Source organism: Podarcis cretensis (assembly GCF_951804945.1).
Source record: "Podarcis cretensis genome assembly, chromosome: 7".
In the NCBI taxonomy this organism is placed as follows: Eukaryota; Metazoa; Chordata; class Lepidosauria; order Squamata; family Lacertidae; genus Podarcis; species Podarcis cretensis.
In genome coordinates, this window is record NC_137176.1 from 94,210,326 (window position 1) to 94,232,055 (window position 21,730).

General features: G+C 52.9%; 2 protein-coding genes across 2 annotated transcripts in view; both read left to right on the top strand.

The window, feature by feature from the left end:
• Positions 1-370: 370 nt before the first annotated feature.
• On the top strand, positions 371-4,451 carry LOC307219583 (uncharacterized protein; the record flags this gene model as incomplete). Its single annotated transcript, XM_079982827.1, has 4 exons — positions 371-596; positions 2,498-3,097; positions 4,168-4,353; positions 4,437-4,451. The coding sequence occupies exons 2-4, from the start codon at positions 2,534-2,536 to the stop codon at positions 4,449-4,451; spliced, it is 765 nt and encodes a 254-aa protein (XP_079838953.1). The 5' UTR covers positions 371-596; positions 2,498-2,533.
• LOC307220300 (microtubule-actin cross-linking factor 1, isoforms 6/7-like) overlaps positions 4,437-21,730 on the top strand; it is a 39,138-nt gene continuing 21,844 nt past the window's right edge. Inside the window, exons 1-8 of the mRNA XM_079984090.1 lie at positions 4,437-4,594; positions 12,606-12,772; positions 17,702-17,861; positions 18,904-18,988; positions 19,360-19,610; positions 20,006-20,125; positions 20,969-21,076; positions 21,470-21,688. Of these exons, the coding sequence (XP_079840216.1) occupies positions 4,517-4,594; positions 12,606-12,772; positions 17,702-17,861; positions 18,904-18,988; positions 19,360-19,610; positions 20,006-20,125; positions 20,969-21,076; positions 21,470-21,688 (1,188 nt within the window). The 5' untranslated portion in view covers positions 4,437-4,516. The remainder of the gene's footprint in view (positions 4,595-12,605; positions 12,773-17,701; positions 17,862-18,903; positions 18,989-19,359; positions 19,611-20,005; positions 20,126-20,968; positions 21,077-21,469; positions 21,689-21,730) is intronic.

A 21,730-nucleotide genomic window follows, 5' to 3' on the forward strand; every position in this document is an offset into this window, starting at 1 on the left:
CTGAGGGGGTCAGCGGGGCAGAGGGTGGGGGGCAGAGAGGGAGGGTCTCTGCGGCAGCCAGGCAGCCAGAGGGGCTCGCCTCCATTTCCCCAGGGCCGTCTGCCTCTGCTGGTGGGGCTCTTCTGGGCCCAGATCCACGGGGCTTCCTGGGAGGTGCCTTCTTCTCCCTCCTCGTGTGCCAGTTCTCCTTGGGAGGGCCTCCACACACATCCATCCCGCAATCCCTCCATCCATCCTTCTTCCCCGGCCTGGACTGACAGCTACCAGGAGAGCCCTGGGAGAGGGGGCAAAGGGGGCTCCACGCTGCCGCCGGGCGCCCGCCACCAAGCTGGCCTCCAGCAGCTGCTCCAGAGAAGGCCTCCTCCCCTGGGCCAGACACACAGGCAGCACCGGCTCTCCTCTCCCGATGGAACTTCAGCCAAAGTCCCCCCACCGCCGGGGGCTTCCGACGGCTCCTCTCCGTCCGTCCTGGGGGCAGCGGCTGAGGAGCCCCTGAAGGCAGAAGCAGAGGCAGCCGCCGTGCCCTTGGCCCGCCACCGACCGCGTGGCAGACCTGCCGCCAGCCTTGTGGGGAGCTTCCATGCCACGCCATGAAGGTAACCGCGGGGCAGCCTGAGGGCCTGTCACTCATCCCTTCTTGCCTCCCCCAACAGGAAAGTTGGGACCCAGACCAGAAAGAGGCCAATTGGAAGCAGGGTTTTTGAGGTGAGGGCAGAGGACATTAGGAGCCCGTGGCACCTGGCGGGTGGGCTCAGCAGAAGAGCAGGCTTGGGGGTGCGGAGCTGTGGGCTCCCCCTGCTGCCCCCTGTCCCTCCCAGCACCCACAACTCTGCTCCCCTTTACTCCAGTGGAGGAAGCAGGTAGAGGGGGTCCCGTCAGTGGCATGGCCAGGTGGGGGGGGGGCTGCTCTGCCATCATTCTGAGACTCCTCAAGTGGCAGGTGGCCGGTGGGTGGGTGTGACTGGTGGTCCCAGGTGGCGCCTCTGCCAAGGACGCTCTCTCCTCCTGCCAGCATGGCCTTGTCAGGCGGGGGGTGATGGGTGGGCTGTGGGCAGCCACCTGTCTGGGGCCGCTTGATGGATGGCTCCCCGGACGCCCTGCTTGTCCCTGGACCGCCCCCCTCCAGAGGCTTTTGTCAGGGGGGCTCTGCGGACAGATGGCTTCTCCTTCCGCTGGGCTCCAGCTTGCCCAGGTTTAAGCGCAGGGACCCGGCAAGGAGGCATCCGTTAGCAGCAGCTGCTGGTCCGTCTGTCTCACTGGCTTCCCCCTCATTTGCATCGGGACACTGGGATGGAGCCCTGCCCAACCTGCGGAGGCTCTATGCCACAGAGGAGATGCTCAGAGTGGCCCCCCTAAGCAGCACCTCCATCGCCAGCTTCCTTCCCCGCCACCCCAGGCCATATGAGCGACTGAGTTTCAGCCCCAGTCACCCTTGGGTGCTTTGGGCAAACACCCTTCAGGCTCTGCCTCCCGGCCTGTGGCTTTTATTCTCTTTGGGACCCCAGAGGCCAAGCCTCCCTTGAGCCAGGAGGGCAGGGCTGCAGGTGGGATGGGTGCAGCCCCCCTGGGTGGGAGCCCTCTTCTGTGAGACCCTCACCAGGGTGCTGGAGGGCTCCCCGCCAGCAGGGATCACACCTTCTGGGCTCCTCCTAAACGCTGGGCTTAATTTCTGGCTGGGCTCATCCAAATACATAAGCGCTTAATCCCCTCAAGTGTTTCCTGGTTCCCAGAGATTAGGGAGGCAATTTCTGTTTGTGGTATTGCAGCATTTGCACGTTTGACGCCCTGGGCTCCTTTGGAGGAAAGTCCGGGTGTAAATGTAGTGGAATCACAGGACTGAAGAATTGGGGGACCCAAAGGGTCCTCTAGTCCAACCCCGACAATGTTTTTCCAAAATCCTCTGGTGGGATTTGATCCTACGGGAGAGGTCTGGCTCTGGTCCCCACTTCCGTTCGGTTTCAGAGGTCCTGCTGGGCTTGGATTTCTGGCCTGGGTCTTGAGGGGGTCCGAAAATAGACTTGAAGTGATGCTTGCCTACTTTTGCCCATAGCAACAACTTTCCCCCCTAGCAACAGACTTTCCTTAGCAACGGACTACTTTATTAGACAGGCTGTGAAAGAGATAATGTGTCTGGCCATTACTCTGCCCAGATGGCTGGAGAGCAGAGAGGAGGAATGAACCTCATAGTTTTTCATTAATTTCCTTAGACCTGTAGTTGCATAAGTTGTAATGTTAATTCTTCAATAAATACTTGAAGGAGAACTGGAATGGGTGAGGGGCTTATTCCCACATGGGAATTCACCAACAGATTGAGCAGAACTGAGAAAGAAGATTTTGGAAGACTTTCTGGGTAGCTCTGTGGACTGAAAAAGGAACCCCCAATGATGGGCATGGTGCCTGCTCTGGGTGCCATCCTGGGCCTCCCACTCGCTTGCGGGCACGCAAGGTGGCTTCTCCTGCTCCTGCTCCTGCTCCTCCTCCTCCTCCTCTGTTTCAGGCAAGGCTCTGAGCACTGTCTCCTCAGCCGCCAGCCATGGGCAACGCGGGGGGCAGACCCAGCTGCCTGGGGGAGAAAAGCCAGAAGCCGGACGACTTCCTGAAGGACTCCTACCTCAAGGACCTGGGCCTGGCGTCCGGGCGCCCCTCCAGGAGGAACAACGCAGGGGGCCTCGGGGGCCCCCCGGAGAAGCCTCCACTCAGCCCCCGGGTGATCGAGAATGGCTGGAGCGTGGCGACGCTGGGGGGGCCCAGCAAGAGCCAGCAGGGCAGCCCCCTCCCCAAGCAGAACAACATGGACGTCAAGGTGCAGAACGGGGGGGCCCTCAGCTGCAGCAACCCCCTCAAGGCCCAGCTGGAGGCGGCAGCGGCGGTGGCGGGGGCTGCCTGGAGTCCCCCCCGGGGGCTGGCGCATGGGAGCGGCTGGGTCTGGAAGCCCCTCACCACCACCGAGGTGACGGAGGTGACAGAGGTGACCGAGACCGTTGTGACTGAGATCGTGGAGGTGACCGAGTACCCCGGGGGCGACCGGAGCAAAGAGCCCACCGTCACCAGGCGGGTCAATGTGCTCACGGAGTGCGCAGGAGGAGCCCTGCCAGAGGTTAATAGACGGGGCGGGGGGAGCCCAGGACGCCCCCATTCCTCCCCACATACACATGCATTGCTTCCACTCCCTTTGCTGCACTGTGTGGGGGGGGGGCTGGGAAAGCGGGCTGGAAACTGGGAGGCCCCTAGTCTGGATCCCACTTTGGCCCTGGGAGGAATTGGGGGGGGGGGCATCTGTGACACACAGAGAGGCACCAGTGCTACCGAATCCCTGTTGCTGGAGACTGCGGGAAGGGCGAGGTCTCTCGCACTCAGATCCCGCTTGCTGGCTTCCCATCAGGGCATCTGGTTGGCCCCTGCAAGAACAGGATGCTGGGCTAGATGGGGCCTGATCCTGCAGACTCCACTTAGGTTCTTATGTTCATAGAATGAGGCTGGTCCGCCTTACAAGGTGGTTGTGTGGATAACGGAGAGAAGATCATGTATTTTTACAGCTTTTTTTTTACCAGTGTGGAAAATGAGCAGCTCCACGTGGGGTGAGTCACTCTGGAGCCGGTCGCTCTGCTGCCCAAAATGTTGGTGCCTGCAGTGAGGCCAGCTGATGGCAGCATGGGAGCTGCCCACTCTGTTCTTCTGCTCCACACCCCTCCCAGGCGCCGCATGCAGTTTGGGGCCATTTCCCAATCTCTTGGTGAGGAGGCTGAGGTTGTCAGAAGCTGCCTGGGGTGCCTGGCCTGGGGGCAGCATTGGGTGGGTGTGTGGGGGGGGGGGGGCTCTGGGATACAACAATCAGCAGGAAGGCGGCTGGATCCATCTCTGCAGGCAGGGCCCCAGCAGAGCCACCCCAGGCTCCTTCCCTGCGCATCCAGAAGGCCACCAAGGTAGTTCCTGTGGAGGGAGACACCCCCCTCCCCATGCAAAGCTGGTGGGGCTGGTTCCCCTGAAGCTGAGCTCTCCTGGAGGTGCTGGCCTGAGCCTCCTGCTCCCGTGTGTGTGTGTGTGTGTGTGTGTGCGTGCCCATGCACATTAGTGGGCGGCTGCTGCAGCCCCCCTCCCTCCCTCCCTCCCTCCCTCCCGAGTCTGAGGGTGCAAAACCTCTGCCCTGTGCCTGGTTTTCTCCCGCAGCTCCAGATCAGCCAGAGCTGGCCTCCTGGCCAGGGGGACCCTCTGGAGCCATGGAGCAGCCCCAGCAGCAAGGGAAGGGCCGGGCAGGGAGGCAGTCATGCTCTGGGGCAGGGTAGGGGGCTGGAGGAGGAGGAGGTGGGGCTGGGGTCCTGCAAGACTGCCTCGCCACCTCCCTGCTCCCACCAGGTGCCAGGAGGCTTTTGCTGTGGGACTGGGGCTCCCCCAAACAGAGCTGCTGCTGGCCTCACCCTCCTTCCTCCCCCAGGCAGCTGCCGCCTTCCTAGGAGAGGTGTGGGGTGCAGAGCAGGCCCAGGTGACTCTGAGGAAGCTTCTCTCTTGGGTCAGCGACATGGAGGAGCTCATGGCCAACCAGAAGCCCCCTTCCTCCGAAGCCAAAGTGGTGAAGGCGCAGCTGCAGGAGCAGAAGGTGAGCTCTTGGGGTGCCAGGCCTTGGGGAGCAGAGGAGGGTTCCCAAGATGATAAAGGGCCTGGAAACTAATAAACGAAAATCTGCCCTTAGTCCCTTATGGGGAACGCAAGAGCCCTTATAGAGTCCTTTGTAGGTTCCCCATCCGTCAGAGAAAATAACAGAGGCCAACCAGAGAATACTGAGAAGCAAAGCAACTTGTAAGCCTGATCTTTATTGAACTGTTGCAACAGGGTCCTCACCACACGCAGGAGGGAGAAGAACCCTGAGCAATGGTGAGCAAGCCCTTATAGAGACATTTTAAATTCTCTGCCCTGGAGCTCCAGGCCACCCCTCCATAACATCATACCTACATCACAGAAAGGGGCGGTCTACAACAGAAATCTGAGTGCGTTGTTTATCTCCTGTCTGGCAGGTTACCTCTTAATGCTCACTTGATTAATAATAATAATAATAATAATAATAATAATAATAATAATAATAATTTATTATTTATACCCCGCCCATCTGGCTGGGCCTCCCCAGCCACTCTGGGCGGCTTCCAAAAGAATATTAAAATACTATGATACATCAAACATTAAAAGCATCCCTGAACAGGGCTGCCTTCAGATGTCTTCTAAAAGTCTGGTAGTTGTTGTTCTCTTTGACATCTGGTGGGAGGGCATTCCATAAGGAGGGCGCCACTACCGAAAAGGCCCTCTGCCTGGTTCCCTGTAACTTGGCTTCTCGCAGGATGGGAACCGCCAGAAGGCCCTTGGTGCTGGACCTCAGTGTCCGGGTAGAACGATGGGGGTGGAGACGCTTCTTCAGGTATACTGGACCGAGGCCGTTTAGGGCTTTAAAGGTCAGCACCAACACTTTGAATTGTGCTCGGAAACGTACTGGGAGCCAATGTAGGTCTTTCAAGACCGGTGTTATATGGTCTCGGTGGCCGCTCCCTGTCACCAGTCTGGCTGCTGCGTTCTGGATTAGTTGTAGTTTCCGGGTCACCTTCAAAGGTAGCCCCACGTAGAGCGCATTGCAGTAATCCAAGCGGGAGATAACCAGAGCATGCACCACTCTGGCGAGGCAGTCCACAGGCAGATAGGGTCTCAGCCTGCGTACCAGATGGAGCTGGTACACAGCTGCCCTGGACATGGATTTAACCTGTGCCTCCATGGACAGCTGTGAGTCCAAAATGACTCCCAGGCTGCGCACCTGGTCCTTCAGGGGCACAGTTACCCCATTCAGGACCAGGGAGTCCTCCACACCTGCCCGCCTCCTGTCCCCCAGAAACAGTGATTGGATACCCTGGGGAGCCTGGCCAGTCTTTTGTAATGATAAATACTTCGTTCCTGAGCCAGGTCACAGGCTCACCCTATTCATACACAGACATACCCTTAAGACAAGATTTGTGAAGGAAAAGACAATGGGGAGGCTTTTCCATTTGACTTTGCAGAGAAAACACCTGGTCAGTTTGGGAGTCAAAATGGCTTCATGGCTGCTCCTCTGCACTGCCCCAGACATGTGGTTTATATATTTATGTACGTTTTTGCTTGGTACATTTATGAACCTTTATTATATACGTAAGACCTTAATTTTTTTATTTCAAAATGAAGAATCATGAGGAGGGAGGGAGGGAGGGAGGGAGTTGGGCACAATTCAGCTTGAAGTGGAGAAGACAGGAGGCTCATCCACACTTGCCTCAATTCCACACTTTCTAGGCTCAGATCTGAGCTTTCCACTTCCGGGTCTAAGGGTTGTTGGGGTTTTGTTGTTGTTGTTGTTTTTTGGTCCTGCCATTTCCCCCAGGAAAATTCACGTTTAACCCCTGAATCGGAGCAAACAGCAACATGCAGAGAACCTGCTTGCCACTTGCTCTGATTCTGCTGTGAAACCCCAGGGAAACCCTGGGCTTTGCTGGATGCTCGGTTCCCCTGTCAGTGCACGAAAAAGAGAGAGAAGAGAAGCAGGCAAAAAGCAAAAGCAAAGCAGGTCTTGTGCCTTTGATAGGTTATTTGTCGGGACAGAGAGTCAACACACAGGAAAGGAGGAACCCCCCCCCAAGGGTGTTCTGTAATTTCCCACCCAGCAGTGAGAAACCCCACCCCGAAGATGCCAGTGGATCATGGACAAAACATCAAAGGTGCATCACAAAATTAGGAGGAGTTACAACTGGTCAAACAGGTCAAAATTACACCATGTCCACCAAGGCGTTTTGTGAATTGCTGGTCTCACACATTCTGCGTGAGAATTTACATTTGGCCTTGACATTTCAGTTTTGGCAAGTTCCAATCCGGTGGCAGTTTGGGAGACTGGCAGAAGGGACACCTTCTATTCACCAGGCAGCCTGGCAAGCATCACAAGGGAGCTTATCAGTTTCTGTGACTGAGACAGTTATTGTCTTGGAGAAACCCTGTTTGACACTTCCTGGGTGGAGTCCCTGCCTAAACCATCTCACTCTCCGGGGATTATGGCAGCAGTGTGTGATTTAGCAAGTTTATTTAACAGAATGAATCACTTACAAATCTTTTTACAATGCATTTCATTTTCTTAGCAAAACAGGGTCAGTTGATGCTGCTGTGCAAGTTGTTACTGTGAAGATCTGATAAGATCTTAATTGCACTGGCCAGCTAATTACTTTATGGCCCCAATTAGCCCCAGCATAATGCGGTCCGGCACGCTTCCCAGCCAAGCTGCTCTCAGACCTTCTTCCTCTCCGGTTTCGCCTTGCAGAGTAAAAACACAGCGGATCAAAACTGTCGCAGTCTGCTTCAGATCCAAACACACCAAGCACTGTGTATGTCCAAATTTCATCAGTTCTTTATTGCAGCAAATATTTACAGCTCAGCATTTCCCAAATTCTCCTGGACTGCTAGCATTCATGGCTTCCTCTCTCAGAGACACAGAGAGAACAAGTAGAGCTCCTCCCTCCTTTCCCACGTCAGAATGTGAGGCGTCACAGAACATCTTAACCCTATAAGTTCTGAATCCCAACACCCCCTCTCGCTGAGCATTCTGACAAGACCTGTGGATGTACCTTTGCAAACCTCTGTGAGATCAATCCCTTCCCCAATGCCTTGCGCCCTCTCCTGGCGTTCCTGTCAGGCATCTGTGGAACATCCTCACAACTCTCAGATTCGCACTGTGCGAAACTTACCCACGCACCTGTGGCCTGATACCTCTCAGGTGGAATTCCCTTCGTTGTGCGACTGGACCGCCTGGGCACAACCTCAGGCACTGCCTCTGACTCACTGTGGTCAGCAGGTGTGTCCTCTGCATCCTGGGATTCCCCCTCTGACTTAACGCGTCTTCGAACCCTTGGAATTACCCTCACAGGAGAACTAGGCTCACTCTTGGGCTCCCTTTTTACAACTTGTGGAGATGCCCCATCCTGCTCCTGACTTTGGTCAGTGAGCTGATCGTCATCAGCAGACTCAGCCCCTGGCTCTTCTTCCTCCTCATCAGAACCTTCCTGCTCTGAATCAGAAAGACATTCTGAAAGAATATCGCGTCTGGCAGGAGTCTTTGACCTTTCCTCCTGCTTACAGAACTCAGCGTGTTTACTGATCAGCAGCTTACTCTGATCACCTGACGGGTACGCAAACCTCCATGCACGAGCCGTTGGCTCATACCCACAGAAGATCATTTTCTGGAACTTGGGTTCACCTGGCCCTCGCAAAGCTTCAGGCACCAGCAGCGAGGCCGTTGAACCGAACGCACGGAGGAAGTGAACCTGTGGCTTCCTCCCGTGAAGCATGAAAAACGGTGTGTCTCCTACCACTGAATTGTAGGACCGATTCCAGGTGAAGCTCACATATTTAACTGCCTCCATCCAAAACTTCGGAGGTAACCCAGAATCTAACAGCATCACCTGTGCAGCCTTAACCAGAGCCTCACTTCTGAGCTCTGCCACCCCCCTCTGTTGAGGAGAAGTCACTGTGTGACTTATCCCTTTCTTGTGAAAGAACTTCTGCAAAGCAGACCCAGTAAACTGTGAACCTCTGTCACTAGCAATTTCCCTGACTCTGGTGGAGAACATTAGTTCCACCTCCTCAATCCAACGACTAATCAGCTGTGCTGCATCTTCCTTGGATTTGAGACCATGTGTCCAGGTGTTCTGCGAAAAATCATCCTGCAGTGTCAGCAGAAACCTGGCCCCTCCCAAACTTGGTTCCTTCATGGGACCCAACAGATCTATGTGTACAAGATCAAAAGGTTTTGTGGTTACCCTCTCCACCCTGGGGTAACTGCACCCTCTTACCTTTGCCTGTCTGCAAGCCTGACAATCTAGGACTCTTGCACATTCCGCAATTCTACAGCCTTTGGAAACCTCAGGTAGCACCTGTAGTTCTTCAAGACAGGCATGAGCTGTCTTCTTATGCCACACACACGAACATGAAACATGAGTGGGAACTGTAGCACGCAGGGCTTGTGCTTTCTCAACCTTCCCCTCACCCTCCAGAGACGTTTTAAGAATGAAGAGATCATTCTGCCCCTTTGCAACTCTGACCAGTTGCTTCCCTCCTTTGGAGATTGTACAAACATCGTGTTCAAAGCAAACCTTAAACCCCTTTTTCAACAAATAAGGCACAGATAAAATACAGTGTTGCACTCCTGGCACAATGCAAACTTCCATCTGCTCCTGCAAAACAGAAAACAATACATTTGCAATTTTATTCACAGTTTTCTTTTCCCCACTTGCAAACTGAACAGTTTTCCCAGCCGGAATTGCCTTGCAATTCCACATCTCGACTGCAGGGGTCTCTGGGATCAGGTTGCAGTTAGCTGCTGAGTCGATTACAAAACGAAAATTAGTGTGTCTCTCAGAGCTGTCCTCAAACAAAGCCATACTGGCAACAAACGTATCGCTGCCCCCTCTCTTTGGGCTTTTGCAGCAGTTCTGTCTGGTTGTCTTGGCAACCAACTCCCCCTTGCTCAGGACCTTGGCAGCTTCCGTAGAAGTAGCCTCCTCCGTTGCCTTGGAGACCGGCCTGGCCTCTGCGTTCTCACGCGACTCTTTAGGCCTTATCTTCACTTTGTCCAGGTGGCCGACCTTGAAGCGTCTAGCTCTCCGCCGCCTTCCAGACTTTGCATGACGACGATCCCCAGTGGAAAAATACTGCCCAGGGCTCCTTTCAGCTGGCCTGGCCCCCCTTCTTCCGGAAGAGCACTCTGTGCCAGCCCTGCCCTCGCTGAAACTGCGTTCCACTTCAGCACTCACAGTGGAAAACTTTTGAAACTTGCCTTTGGAACTCTCAGCCCCCCCGACTTGCACCTCAGGGACTGGGGCTTCAGCCATTTCCAGGCTCTGCATGACTCCTCCAGGGCTCTTGCCTCCTGCTGAAGTTTCACACAAACTTCTCAGCACCTCCCAGGCAGCCCTTGCTGACTTTACGCCCTCCAAACTGGGCAAAAGTGATGCATGTACGCATGCTTTCAGCATAGCAAGCTCTCTTTGCATTCTCTGCTGGCTTTCTTCAGGCAACGCAGCCTCAAAGCCTGTAATGTCTGTCCCTTCAGGACCTGAATTCAGGGGTAATGGCTCTTTCTGGCTTACATTCCAAAGCCCAGTAACCAGAAACCAACCCCTTACTCTTCTGGACCAGGTTGCCCAACTTCTTAAAGTGAGCTTCTCAAGCGGAACGTCCTCAAAGACCTGGCTGTCTGCCATTCTCTCCTCTTCCCCGGGGCCCCAGCTGCTGTACTCACGTTTCACCAGTCAGCTCTCCGGCACCCGATTCCTCACAGCTGCTTTCCCAGCTCTCTGCCTCAGCAACTCTTGCCTCTTGCAGCAGGCAGAACACAGAACGCAGACCTCTGCCGCTTCAGTAGCGTCTTCCAGCTATTGCCAAGCTGACTTCAAGACTTCAAAGCTCACCGGCAGACTCTTAGCAACAGTTTTATTAGCGGTAATTAGGTCCTCCATAACCTGTGAAGATCTGATAAGATCTTAATTGCACTGGCCAGCTAATTACTTTATGGCCCCAATTAGCCCCAGCATAATGCGGTCCGGCACGCTTCCCAGCCAAGCTGCTCTCAGACCTTCTTCCTCTCCGGTTTCGCCTTGCAGAGTAAAAACACAGCGGATCAAAACTGTCGCAGTCTGCTTCAGATCCAAACACACCAAGCACTGTGTATGTCCAAATTTCATCAGTTCTTTATTGCAGCAAATATTTACAGCTCAGCATTTCCCAAATTCTCCTGGACTGCTAGCATTCATGGCTTCCTCTCTCAGAGACACAGAGAGAACAAGTAGAGCTCCTCCCTCCTTTCCCACGTCAGAATGTGAGGCGTCACAGAACATCTTAACCCTATAAGTTCTGAATCCCAACAGTTACATTTGCCAGCCGACAGTCCCACTCATAAAACAAGTGATATTACCTGCTCTTTCCCAATCCTGGCCATGAGGGGGCGCTGTGGTGCGCCGATTTTGACATTGGGGGTTATGGCAGTTTGACCCCTTAAATCTGACATTTCTGCAAGGTGTGATGTTTATTAGGGGGTTCCCTGCATTGTTTTTGGGGTGGTGTATGTGATGTGGTGCTTTGTGGATTAGATGCCTCTAGATGCCTTTATGGATGTGAATCTGTGGCAAGTGAAGGTGGGGATCGTGGCTATGATGGCATTGGTGGAACCATTTTAGCTGGGGGTTGGCATAGAGGACCTTTGTGGTGGTGGTGGTGGGGGGCTTCCTACATCACATTTCTATGACTCTGTGAAAAGCAGGACACTTTTGTAAGTTGGCCTCAGAGTTTCCTCTGGGTCTGTGGAAGGAGAATAGAAAGTAAACCCCACCCCAGAGGAGCCTTTGGCTCTCTGTTTTAAATGAACAGCGCAAGTAGAAGCTCGTTCCCCTGCGTTTGGGGAGGAGGGGGGCGTGGCTGGATTGGCCTGGCCTGGGAGTCCCTCTCCCCCCCCCCCGGGCACTTCCAGAGAAATAGGCATCATCTTCCCACATCTGACTTGGCCATCTTTGGAGCAGCCACACTTGGCCGCACGGGATTACCAGCCTATGAGCTGCCCAGTCCCTGTGCCCAGTTTGGGGTCTGCAGCTGCCTGCCTTGTGAGGAGGAGGAGGGGGTCCCACCGTCAAAGTCTTCTGGGGGGCTCTGCACCCCTCTTGCCCTCTGCATTCTCACTGCAAGAAGCAAAGCTCAGAGAGAGGGGTCTACTTTTCTTATGTGATAAAACTGGAGAGGTTAGAATGTACAATTTAATAATTACAGTTACAGATAGGTAGCCGTGTTGGTCTGCCATAGTCAAAACAAAATAAAAAAATTCCTTCCAGTAGCACCTTAAAGACCAGCTTTCGTGTGCATGCACACTTCTTCAGATACACTGAAACAGAAGTCACCAGACCCTTCTATATAGTGAGTAATACCCCTCCCCACCTTCTCACTTTATAGAAGGGTCTGGTGACTTCTGTTTCAGTGTATCTGAAGAAGTGTGCATGCACACAAAAGCTCATACCAAGAACTAACTTAGTTGGTCTTTAAGGTGCTACTGGAAGGAATTTTTTTATTTTGTTTTGACTATGGCAGACCACTATTCAGCTTCCCTTGGTGACCCCGTTGAGGTCAAGTATTACACAAGAGGGAGAGAAACGTCTCTCCGCCCACTTCCCACTTGTGCCTTTTATCCCTCGCTGCTCCTGATGCCAAGAACCTCTTCCCCAAATAGACCACCCTGGTGCCTCAGAATCGCTTCTCAAAACAGCCTTTCCCATGGAAGCCAGGTGGAAACTTCCTGTTCAGAGGCAGTCTACCCCTAAATCCCAGGCCATGGAGAAGGGCTGTTGGAAACAAAGCGAAATTGGCTTGATGGGTCTTCTTTGGACTGATCCGGGTTCTTATTAAATGGAAAAGTTCCTCCCAACCCTTGGAGTGGAGCAGGCCAGCTTCTTTCGCCAGGGAACTGCGCTGGGTGTTGCTGCACCCAAGGCGGTGCCAGACTCGGTTGTCCTCCCCCCTTGGAGCGTGTCCATGAAGGGAGCTTGGCATCACCCTCTACCTTCTCTGACCCCAAACAGCTTCTAAGGCGCCTTCTGGACGAGCGCAGATCCCATGTGGAGGGCCTTCTGCAGGAGAGACGGGCACCCTCTGAGCCCCCTGGCACCACAGAAGGGCACGGAAAGGACGGAGCCCTTGCCAACCTCCAGGAGAAGTGGCAGACGCTAATCCAGGGGGCAGAAGCCAGGTGAGTCCCTAGAGGGGGAGGGGCCCTTGGTGGGGGCTCAGGGGTTGTGCCAAAGGCACCATAGAAAATGTGGGTTTGGAGAAGAGATTTGAAGGCAGGGAGAGAGGCGTTCAGGAAAGCAGATCCGGGTCTGATGGGGAGGGCAGTGTGAAAGGGCAAAGCAGGGGCAATCCAAGGTGTTATACAAAGGGGGGGGCATTGGTGCACTTCTCCCCTCACTCACAACGTCACCTTGTCAGTCATAGAAATGAACAAAAACAGAGGCAAGGCCACATAGTAGAAATCAAGGCTGGCTTTTCTTTTTTGCATTAAGGTTTTTATTAAAGCTTTTCACAATACAGAAAGATATAGAAAACTAATGCAAATTTTTAAAACCAGGAAAAAAAACAGCTATGGGGGGGGGGAGAAAGAGAAGGAAGCAGAAAGAAGGAAAGGGAAAGGGAAAGAGAGAAAGCAAGAAAGAAAGATAAAAAGGAGTTCCAATTTTCCATCTGCTGGTTACATAAAATTAAATAACATTACAACATTCTGTTAAACAACATTTCTTTGAGGTCCACGTTTTTTAAAAAATGATTCATTTCCTTTTCCCAAAAAAAGAGGGATTCCCAAATTATTGTTAGTAATAGTAAATATCCACTTACGTTTTTTCTTTAAATATCAACTTTACCTCCAATAATTCCCACCAACATGCCTCCATATTAATAGTCAGTTATTCTATCCTTGCCCATGATAAAGCCTTTCCACTGGGAACACATATTGAAATAATATTCCATAATTCTTTTCTTGTTACATATCCTTAAATTGATGCCCAGTTCAATAAACTCCATTTCCATTTCCTGTTGTGTTTACCATAGCATTCTCCTCCTCTAGGATTTTCCATTTACCTTTCTTCTTATCCTTTTTCCAGAGAGAGAACTATTAATTTAGTAGCATCATTCTCTGAATTCGCTCCAAGTTGTATTCAGAATGCTTTCTCTCTGCTAGAACTGAGGAAGAGCTAGGACTGAAGGCTTTTCCCCTTCTGTGCTCCATCAATGCCAAATTCAGATCATTTTATCTTCCCCTTCTCCTCCCAAGTCCTTGTATCAAAGGCATTTCCATTTCACCATCTGCTTTCTCCAATGTTGTTTCAACATCATCCAGTCCTGCCAGCTTTTCATAGGTATTCTCCGTTTTTCACTTCATATCTCTCTGATTCATTTCTTTCCCCCTTTCATCAAATGCTGATCTGATCATTTTTAGTTGTTTGGCCATTGACAGATTAGAGAACTGGGCCAAAACAAACAAGATGAATTTTAACAGGGAGAAATGTAAAGTATTGCACTTGGGCCAAAAAAATGAGAGGCACAAATACAAGATGGGTGACACCTGGCTTGAGAGCAGTACATGTGAAAAGGATCTAGGAGTCTTGGTTGACCACAAACTTGACATGAGCCAACAGTGTGACGCGGCAGCTAAAAAAGCCAATGCAGTTCTGGGCTGCATCAATAGGAGTATAGCATCTAGATCAAGGGAAGTAATAGTGCCACTGTATTCTGCTCTGGTCAGACCTCACCTGGAGTACTGTGTCCAGTTCTGGGCACCACAGTTCAAGAAGGACACTGACAAACTGGAACATGTCCAGAGGAGGGCAACCAAAATGGTCAAAGGCCTGGAAACGATGCCTTATGAGGAATGGCTAAGGGAGCTGGGCATGTTTAGCCTGGAGAAGAGGAGGTTAAGGGGTGATATGATAGCCATGTTCAAATATATAAAAGGATGTCACATAGAGGAGGGAGAAAGGTTGTTTTCTGCTGTTCCAGAGAAGCGGACACGGAGCAATGGTTCCAAACTATAAGAAAAAAGATTCCACCTAAATATTAGGAAGAACTTCCTGACAGTAAGAGCTGTTTGACAGTGGAATTTGCTGCCAAGGAGTGTGGCGGAGTCTCCTTCTTTGGAGGTCTTTAAGCAGAGGCTTGACAACCATATGTCAGGAGTGCTCTGATGGTGTTTCCTGCTTGGCAGAGGGTTGGACTCGATGGCCTTTGTGGTCTCTTCCAACTCTATGATTCTATGATTCTATGAACTATTTTTTTTTTTTTAATAATTTTTATTAACTGGCCAATCACATCAAATTAAATCACGTCATATAAATTCCGAATTACAAAGCCAAATTTTTAAATTTTGTTGGGGGAACCCATACTTCAAGATCCAAAGGGGAATTCAGATCATCTTCTTATTACTGCGTTAATGTCCAAATCAGTCCCAATCAGTCCAAACAAAGTTCATAATTCTATCCAGTCTTATCTTGGTGTTGCCACATCATATCTTGTTCGTATAATTTCTCTTTCTCCTTTACGATCTCTTCTGTTAGTCTCCTTAAGCCGATAGCAAGTGTAATAATCCTGTGTGGATTTCCCGTTCCTCCACTAAGTCCAGATGGTTTCCATATATCTCCTTCGTAGATAACATCACTTTTTCCATCGTAAATTTTGGCATTTGTCGCTCTTAAGTCCCACCGAGGAGTTGATTCACGATAAGTAAACAACTCTATTTCTCTCTTTCTCCTCCCAGACCCAAGAGCTCCCACAATGCCTCACAAAATGGCGAACGGCATTTTTTCCTGACTGCGTCACTCCAAAACTCTTAGCTTTCCAGCTTCATCTTGAAACATTGCTTTGGATCAAAAGTTTATCTCCACACAGCCTTAAATCCACAGCTTAAGTCCTTAATTTCTGACTCATTAGGGGAGGGGGATTCTTGTTAAGTCACATAAAAAGGTAGAGGCAGGTTTCCTCCCCCCCCCCAGTCATTACCGTATCTTGACGTTCTTCTCGTATTTTATTGTTGTCTTGTTATCAGAGATCTCTTCTGTCAGCAGTATTTACTCCCCTTTTTCCTTGATGTATGTGCAGTTAATCACGTCCAAATTTGTTCCTTTTAAAGATCATTGCAACCAGCGGCGCAAATCAGGGACGGCGTCGAGGAGTGCCGAAAATCCCACAGGAGGGCTTTGTGCCTAGTGCCCCCACCCCCACAAATTCGGGGGTGGTATAGGGCACAGCAGGCAAGGGCCATCCCCCCCATAATCCTGGGGGGGTTAAGGAGGCTAATTACCCCCATCATAGCCTCCAAATTACCTCGTGTGGGTCGGAGAGATGTTATTGTCAGCCATCTTCCGATGCGCCACCTAGTGGCCCCCTATGATTCTATGAACTATTGAACAATACCAACAGTCACTGGGATATCCAAAGGTATATTTGCCACACTGGGTGCATTTGATGTTATTAACAACTCAGCCTCTTTATAAGTCCCGACGACCTTAAAATTTTTGCCTTAAGATCACAGTCACAACAATAATATTTTCCCACAGAGGAAATAATGGTTGAATTACTTTCAGTTTCCCAGCAACATTCATTTTCGAAAGAAGAAGAAAAAGACTTGTTCGTTTAATCTTTATTGGCAACCATAAATCATGCTTTTCACTCTGCTTTAGACACTTTAATGACCCATTTTCTTTCCCTTCTTAAAGACAGAAAGCAGCTCTTGCAAATTTTAGAATCAGCAGACAGATAAATTTCTCTAAATTAACAGATGATCCCCAAATTTTTTTTACAAAGAGAGGCTGCAGGTCTTATACCCATAAAGGGTTCTTACATGGCGTTTGGACACAATGTCGGTTCCTCAACTCACCTTGACTCATTGTAGCCCCCATCTCAGTCCCCAAACACCAACATCAGAGAACAGCCTTGACCAGAGCATTTGCGGTTACTCCCTCAATCCCTCTTTATCCCAGAGTGATCTGATAACCAGAACTTCAATCTGATTACCATCCATCACCACGTAATTATCTTCTGTCAGCAGAGAGCCAACAGAAAGACGGTCAACCTGCCATTTCCTCTCCTGGAAATCCACAAGGCTGGCTTTTCTTTATTGGTCCATTTGCAAACAGAGTCTCTGCCCCCACCCAAATGCAAGGGAGTTGAGAAGCAAAGGTGTGTAGCATCTTTTAAAACCTCAGAAAGTATTCGTCTCCCCTTTACAGAAAGACCACCCCAAAAAACACCACAGATACATCACAAAATGGGTTGCAGATGTAAATCAGATCCTGCTCAGAGTTCATGTTTTCCAACATTGACTCCAGAATCCGTTGACACAGACCAGCTTCAATCATGCCAGGATATCTGCTCCTCTGCTTGGAAACTTATCAATACTTGTTAAACCAGTTTCACAGAGGGGTGGCTCAGAAAGGATTTCCTACTTTGGGAGAGGAGGGGTTTCTGAGGTCAGCTAAGGGCTAAACATGCCCTCAGTTTTGCTCTCTAGGGTTTCCTGCTTGTGAGAGTCTTGTGAGCCAGGCGTGGGGCACGTGCACCCCATATGGGTGATGGTGGGTGTGATATTGCATGGCAAAGGGATGAGGCAGCTCTGGGGACCGTTTGCTGCAAGTCAAAGCCTAGTGCCCCTTGGTGGATGTGAGGGAGGGCTCTCCCCTGGTGCTCAGACCCCCCCCCCCCGCTTTGCCTGGGAAGCGGACTGGAGTTAAACTTCTTATCCAAAGCAGCTTCATCTCTGAGCTCTTCCTTCCTGTCCTCAGCCAAGTCTCAGAAGTCCTTGGCACCTTCTGCCTCCCACGTGGAGCCTTCCTGGAACACCACTGTCCCATCCTGCCCTGGCATATGGCTCCCTTCTTGTGTGCCAGAAGCACAAGGAAGAGGCAGCTCAATCCGTCAGACCAGCCAGGCCACAAGGGCAGGGGGAGGCCTGCTTGCCACGAGCCCTGGACCTGCCTTTTCATGGCGCTGGTCCTAATGGCTCCTTGCTGCCTGCTGTGGCCGAAAGGCAGCCTTTGCGCAGGACTGTGTGTCTTCCTGGGTCCGGGGAGCCTGGTGCTGGAGGCTGTTCCCGTCCGCATCTTCCCACCCTGCCTCTTCTCTCTTCCAACAGGCACAGCTCCCTGGAGCGGATCCTTCCTGCAGCCCACACCTTCCAGGAGTCTGTCGACGTTTTCCAGGACTGGCTGGCCTCCACAGAGAGGAAGCTGGCTGAGCTGTGGAGAGCCAATGGGAGCCTCAGCCAGGCGCAGGGAGCCCTTCAGCAAGTCCAGGTATGGTGGCCTGGGAGGGGGAAGTGGCCTTGGGAGCCTCAAGAGGGAAGGAGACCCAAGTCAGGGTCTTTCCTTCATTGGTTTTTTCTTGATTTTCCATAAAGCTATGGACAGACAAACCCACAATTAATATAATAATAATAATAATAATAATAATAATAATAATAATAATAATAATAAAGTGATAAAACATCAATCCTTAAAAACTTCCCTAAACAGGGCTGCCTTCAGGTATCTTCTAAAAGTCAGTTGTTTATTTCCTTGACATCTGATGGGAGGGCGTTCCACAGGGCGGACACCACCACCGAGAAGGCCCTCTGCCTGGTTCCCTGTAACCTCACTTCTCGCAGGGAGGGAACTGCCAGAAGGCCCTCAGCACTGGACCTCAGTGTCCGGGCTGGATGATGGGGGTGGAGACGCTCCTTCAGGTATACTGGGCCGAGGCTGTTTACGCAAACCATATACAGAGCATATTCAATATAAAAAACAAATTACAGAGAAGCCATTGCTTGTGACCAAGGTTTTAAGGTGAGTCTATACAGCCCAGCCACAATGAGGAGTCTGGAGAGGAGATTTATATCATCCAAAAAGGAGGCCAGTCTGTGTCAGAGCAGTGGGGTTTGGCTTTCCCCCAGACTGCACGTCTGTGACCAGGTCCCAAGGAGACCCACAAACTCCCCTTTTGCAAACAGACACAGAAGCATTTCTGCAAGGATCCGGGCAGCAGCAAGATGTAAACTGGAGGTGGGTGGAGGAAGGCGTGGTGAGGACAGAAGCCCCCCACCCCTTGACCCCTGGAAGAGTGGCTTCCTCACTCCCTTCATGCCCACCCTGTTCCTGAGCCCTCCCCTTGCAAGTGCCCCACTGCAGTGGGCATGGGGCAGGCAGGAGGAACTTGTGCTCCAGGAAGCTGAGGCTCTCCAGACCTCACAGGACCAGCAGAGCCGCTTCAGTCGCCTCTTGGCCTCAGCTGGAGGGGGAGTTTCCATGTGAAGGAGGGGGTCTCTTTGCACCAATTCTGCCTGCTTCTGTCTCCTTCCAGGACCTCTGTGAGGAAATCCGGTCCAAGACAGCTGACCTGGAACCGGCTCTGGAGCACGGGCAGCGGCTTCTGGAGATGGTGGCAGGCAAGTGGGGGACGGCAGTGAACTTTGGGGCTCCCCAGAAACACCCACCCTCAAGAGATGACCCTGTGGGGGAGCAGGGCTGGCAGCATCAGAAGGAAAGCCCCCCACAAACAGTGCTCCTCCCAGTATGGGTCACACCAGTCTGGCCGCACCAAACGGCAGATATCAGATTAGACCAGCGGAGCTTCTTGGGCTGCTCTGCTGTGGGGCAGGAAACGCTTTTCTTCCAGCAGCCCCAATGGCTCCTCTGGCATCTCGGCTCCTCCAGGATTAGGTTCCTGGAAATGGGCCCTGGGTTCTCCGGGGGGTCTTGGGGCTGGGTGGGGGGGTGCAGCTCCTGGGAATGAGCTTGTGCTGCTGTCCTCCCCCAGGAGAGGAAGCCCATCTGGCCCAGGAGAAGATGGACTCCCTGCGGATGAGGTTCCTCCTCGTGGGCCAGAGCAGCGCTGCCATCCTGCACCGCCTGGAGCAGACCCTGGAGGCCTCCTGCCGGCTGGGCCCCACCGAGGAGGATCTGGCCCTGTGGCTGGAGCGCTTGGAGAAGGAGCTGGCGCCGCAGGGGGGCCAGCCAGGGGGTGACGATGACGGGACCCGCCAGCTCAGTGCTGCAGACAGAGAGAAGGTAATGGGCACTTCAGGGAAGGAGTCGTAGAACTGCAGAGTTGACCCCAAGGCTCATCCTGTCCAACTCCCTGCAGTGCCATGTGAGGAGGTCATGGACACAGAGGGCCTGTTGCCCTAAGGCAAGATATTTGGGGTAGGCCAGAAGCGCTTCCCCAGGGGACACCAGACTTGCCTCCTCACTCTCTGCTGCTGAGCTGCCAGATCTCCCTTGGAGGAGGAGGAGAACTTCTGGAAGAGAAGAAGGACACGTCTCACCCGGCAACTTCTAGGCTGTAACCCCCCCTCCCCCACTGTGGGCAGAGAAGGGAACCACCTTGAGTCTTCTTGCCCTCTGTCCCTGCCCAGAGTGGTCTGTCTGCGCCCTCATCCCGAAGGCCCTCTCTTCTGTCTCAGTTTGAGCAGGTGCTGGGCTCCGAGATGGACAAGGTGTCCCACCTGAGCACACACCTGGAGGAGCTGGGCCAGGTGCACCTGGAAGCGGAGGCCATCCAGCAGCAGCTGGCTGATCTGAAGGTGGGTGTTTGGGGAGAGGGAGGGAGGGTTGGCTCGGAGCAGCAGGTGGATCCCTGCCCGGGGGCAGCCCAGTCCTGCAGGGGCACCTTTAGGTGCCTCTCCACGAGGCCAGCACCTAGGGTGTTGCCACAATGCCTCTGGTCTTGGGAGCTGAGCAGGCCAGTGGAGCACTGGAGGGACTGGGCTCCTCCTCCTTCTCCCCATTGACTCTCCCTTCCTCCCTGTGGCCCCCAGCTGACTATAGGGGGTGGGGAGGGGTCTAACAGCTAAGCCCTCCGCCCCCGTGCGGCAGCCACTCAGGGCTTGGTGTCTCAACAAAAGAGGTTTAAAGGCTGTCTCAAGGCAAATATAAAAAAATGTAGTACAAACACCGACAACTGGGAAACACTGGCCTGCGAGTGCTCCAGTTGGAGAACAGCCTTTACCAAAGGTTTCATGGACTTTGAAGGCACTCAAACTCAGGACGTGAGGGAGAAACGTGCTAAGAGGAAGGCACACTTGGCAAATCCACACCGTGATCAACTCCCACTGTGGAAGGATGTGTGGATCCAGAATTGCCTCCATAGTCTCTTACGGACTCACTGTTAAGCCCATGTTAATGGAAGACAATCTTACTCAGTTACGAGGGGTCACCAAAGAAGAAGAAGGTGTCTCACCATCAGTGGCCAGGCAGGGCACCTCCGATGGGGGTGGCGTCCAGGGGGAGGGAGAGGCCTGCCCTGCACACAGGAGCTCTGCCAGGGGCCAAGGACCCCCCTGCTCTCCCCAGGGCCACTCTGGGGGCAACCCTGCCCTGGCAAAACGCGAGGCCCAGTCTTGATGATGCCTCTCCCCACCTCCCAGCTCCTGTCGGCGGAGATCTTGCACCACCACGGCCTCGTGGAACGGCTGGTGGCCATCGCTGACCCACTGCTCAGCCTCTGCCCCCCAGAAGTGCAACAGCAGCTCCAGGTGAGGCCAGTGGGGTGGGGAGGGGGAGGCTCTCTTGACTTGCAATACCCCTTTCAGCCACTGGGTGGAGGGGCTCTAACCCTTTGGCTTGCCTTCCAATGCCACTCCATTAAGGGAGGCAAGTTGGGAGCCGGTTCCAGTTTGTCTGCAGAGCACCTTTTTAGAGCACCTAAAATCCAAAGATTTTTGATACTTGCCCTTTTGCTTAAAAACAGAAGGCTGGCTAAGAGGCCTGGGTCGGGTGGGTGGAGACAATGTGGGGGCCTTTTTTCCTTCCCCTTCCCATCAACAGAACTGCAGAGCCTGATCTGAGAAAGACTGGCCATGCCTCAGGTGGGGGTGCCCTCCCTGTCCTCCAGTCTGACCCCCCTTGATGCCTCGTGTGCCCCACAGCCCTCAGTCCAGCCCCTGCAGGAGCGCTCGGAGCACCTCCTGCGCCAGAACCTGGCCTGCCCCCTGCGCCTGGAGCGTGCCCAGTCTCTGCTGGCGCAGTTTGCTGAAGCCCGTGAGGAGCTGTGCCCGTGGCTGGAGGAGACGCAGCGGGCAGTGGGCCAGTTCTCCCCCGACGGCATCAGCTGTGAGGCCTTCCGGGAGCACCAGGAGCTGCTGCAGGTGAGCGGGGAGGGGGGGGTCGAGGGAGACTGGAGGGGGGGC